Source organism: the organism of the source record quoted next, unplaced genomic scaffold, assembly GCF_019419815.1.
Source record: "Pyrus x bretschneideri cultivar Hongxiangsu unplaced genomic scaffold, Pyrus_bretschneideri_v1 Contig50, whole genome shotgun sequence".
In the NCBI taxonomy this organism is placed as follows: domain Eukaryota; kingdom Viridiplantae; phylum Streptophyta; class Magnoliopsida; order Rosales; family Rosaceae; genus Pyrus; species Pyrus x bretschneideri.
In genome coordinates, this window is record NW_025999788.1 from 2,931,142 (window position 1) to 2,932,594 (window position 1,453).

General features: G+C 37.4%; 1 protein-coding gene across 1 annotated transcript; it reads left to right on the plus strand.

The window, feature by feature from the left end:
• The first annotated feature begins 429 nt into the window (after nt 1-429).
• On the plus strand, nt 430-1,096 carry LOC103946039 (ethylene-responsive transcription factor ERF096-like). The gene has a single exon (XM_009356658.3). It carries the CDS (start codon nt 430-432, stop codon nt 880-882), a length of 453 nt encoding a protein of 150 aa, XP_009354933.2. The 3' UTR covers nt 883-1,096.
• Nucleotides 1,097-1,453: the final 357 nt, after the last annotated feature.

Genomic DNA, 1,453 nt, shown 5'->3' on the forward strand with positions numbered 1-1,453 from the left:
CGTATGTGTTGCTGTCGACCTCGAGTTAAGACCCTTTCAGTTTAATTGACCAAAACCCAAATGTTTATATAACTACCATTTTGAAGGAATTACGTTATCTAAAAATTATGACACTGCCCTATTTGAAATTGGGAATGAAAGTACCAAAAAAAAAAAAAAAAAAAAAAAAAAAAAAAAAAAAAAAAGGGAAAAGAAAAAGAAAAAAAAGGTTCCTGTCAGATACCCTCAAAATTGACCGCTTCTTGAAAGCCATCATGCACCTTCCATCTTCTATTAATTTGTCATAATACTTTGCACCTAATAAACAATCTTTATCAAATGGCCATCTTGGTGTGATTTGTCAACTTCTACTTATACCCAATTAGTCACGTGCCCAAAACCCAATATAAATTCAAGAGTGAGGATTCACTAGTTTCACTTTACTAGGCCATGGAAAGAGGCGGCAAAGATAAAGAAGAGGGACAGAAAGATATAAAGTATAGAGGTGTGAGAACAAGGCCGTGGGGGAAATTCGCAGCCGAAATACGTGATTCGACGAGGCAGGGAGCTCGGTTGTGGCTTGGCACCTTCAACACTGCTGAAGAAGCTGCAAGGGCTTATGATAGAGCTGCTTTTTCCATGAGGGGTCCTCTTGCAATCCTCAATTTTCCAAGTGAATATGATTTGAAAGATGCTGGTCAGTCTGCTGCTGCTGCTACTACTTCCTCGTCAACTTCTTCGTCTTCATCTTCTTTGTCGTCGTCGTCGAGACCCCATAATGTGACCAGGACGGAATCCGGAAGAGAAATCTTCGAGTTTGAGTGTTTAGATGATAGTGTTTTAGAGGACCTTCTTGATTTTGACGATCGTACCAAAACTAATGAAGAAAAACAAATTAAGTAGCATTCTTTAGTATTCTGGTTCTGTAAATTTAAGCACCCAAATGGTTCCACACTCCACTATTACAATGTGCCTTGAGATTTTCTCAGTTGTTCCATAAACAATGCAAATGTAACCCGAGTTTCTTTGTTCCGGCGGCGGTGTGGGTTTTGAGTCGTTTAGATGAATGATATAATGAAAGACTGCTTCCGTGTGAGTACTAAGAAAAGAAGATGACATGTGTTATCAATCTATTGATCAACTATTATAGTGTTTCTTCTGGGTCTTAAATCCAACAATTACTTTTGTTACCATACAACGTTGTTTTACACTAACAGGTACACTTTATTAGGCACAGTCACACAATAAATCAAACATAATTTGATATTAAATTTGCCTCTCGCAAGTAGAACTCAAACCTAAAACCTACACGTGACTACACTATATTTGAAGCCTTAATGTCATAAATATAATTAAGACCTATTTGTAGCTACGTTCCTTATAACTCGATTAATATCACTTTGCCTTTATAACTCGAAAGTTTCCACTTTACTTCGTGAAACTCAAAATTCGCTCCATTTTGCCCACTAGGACT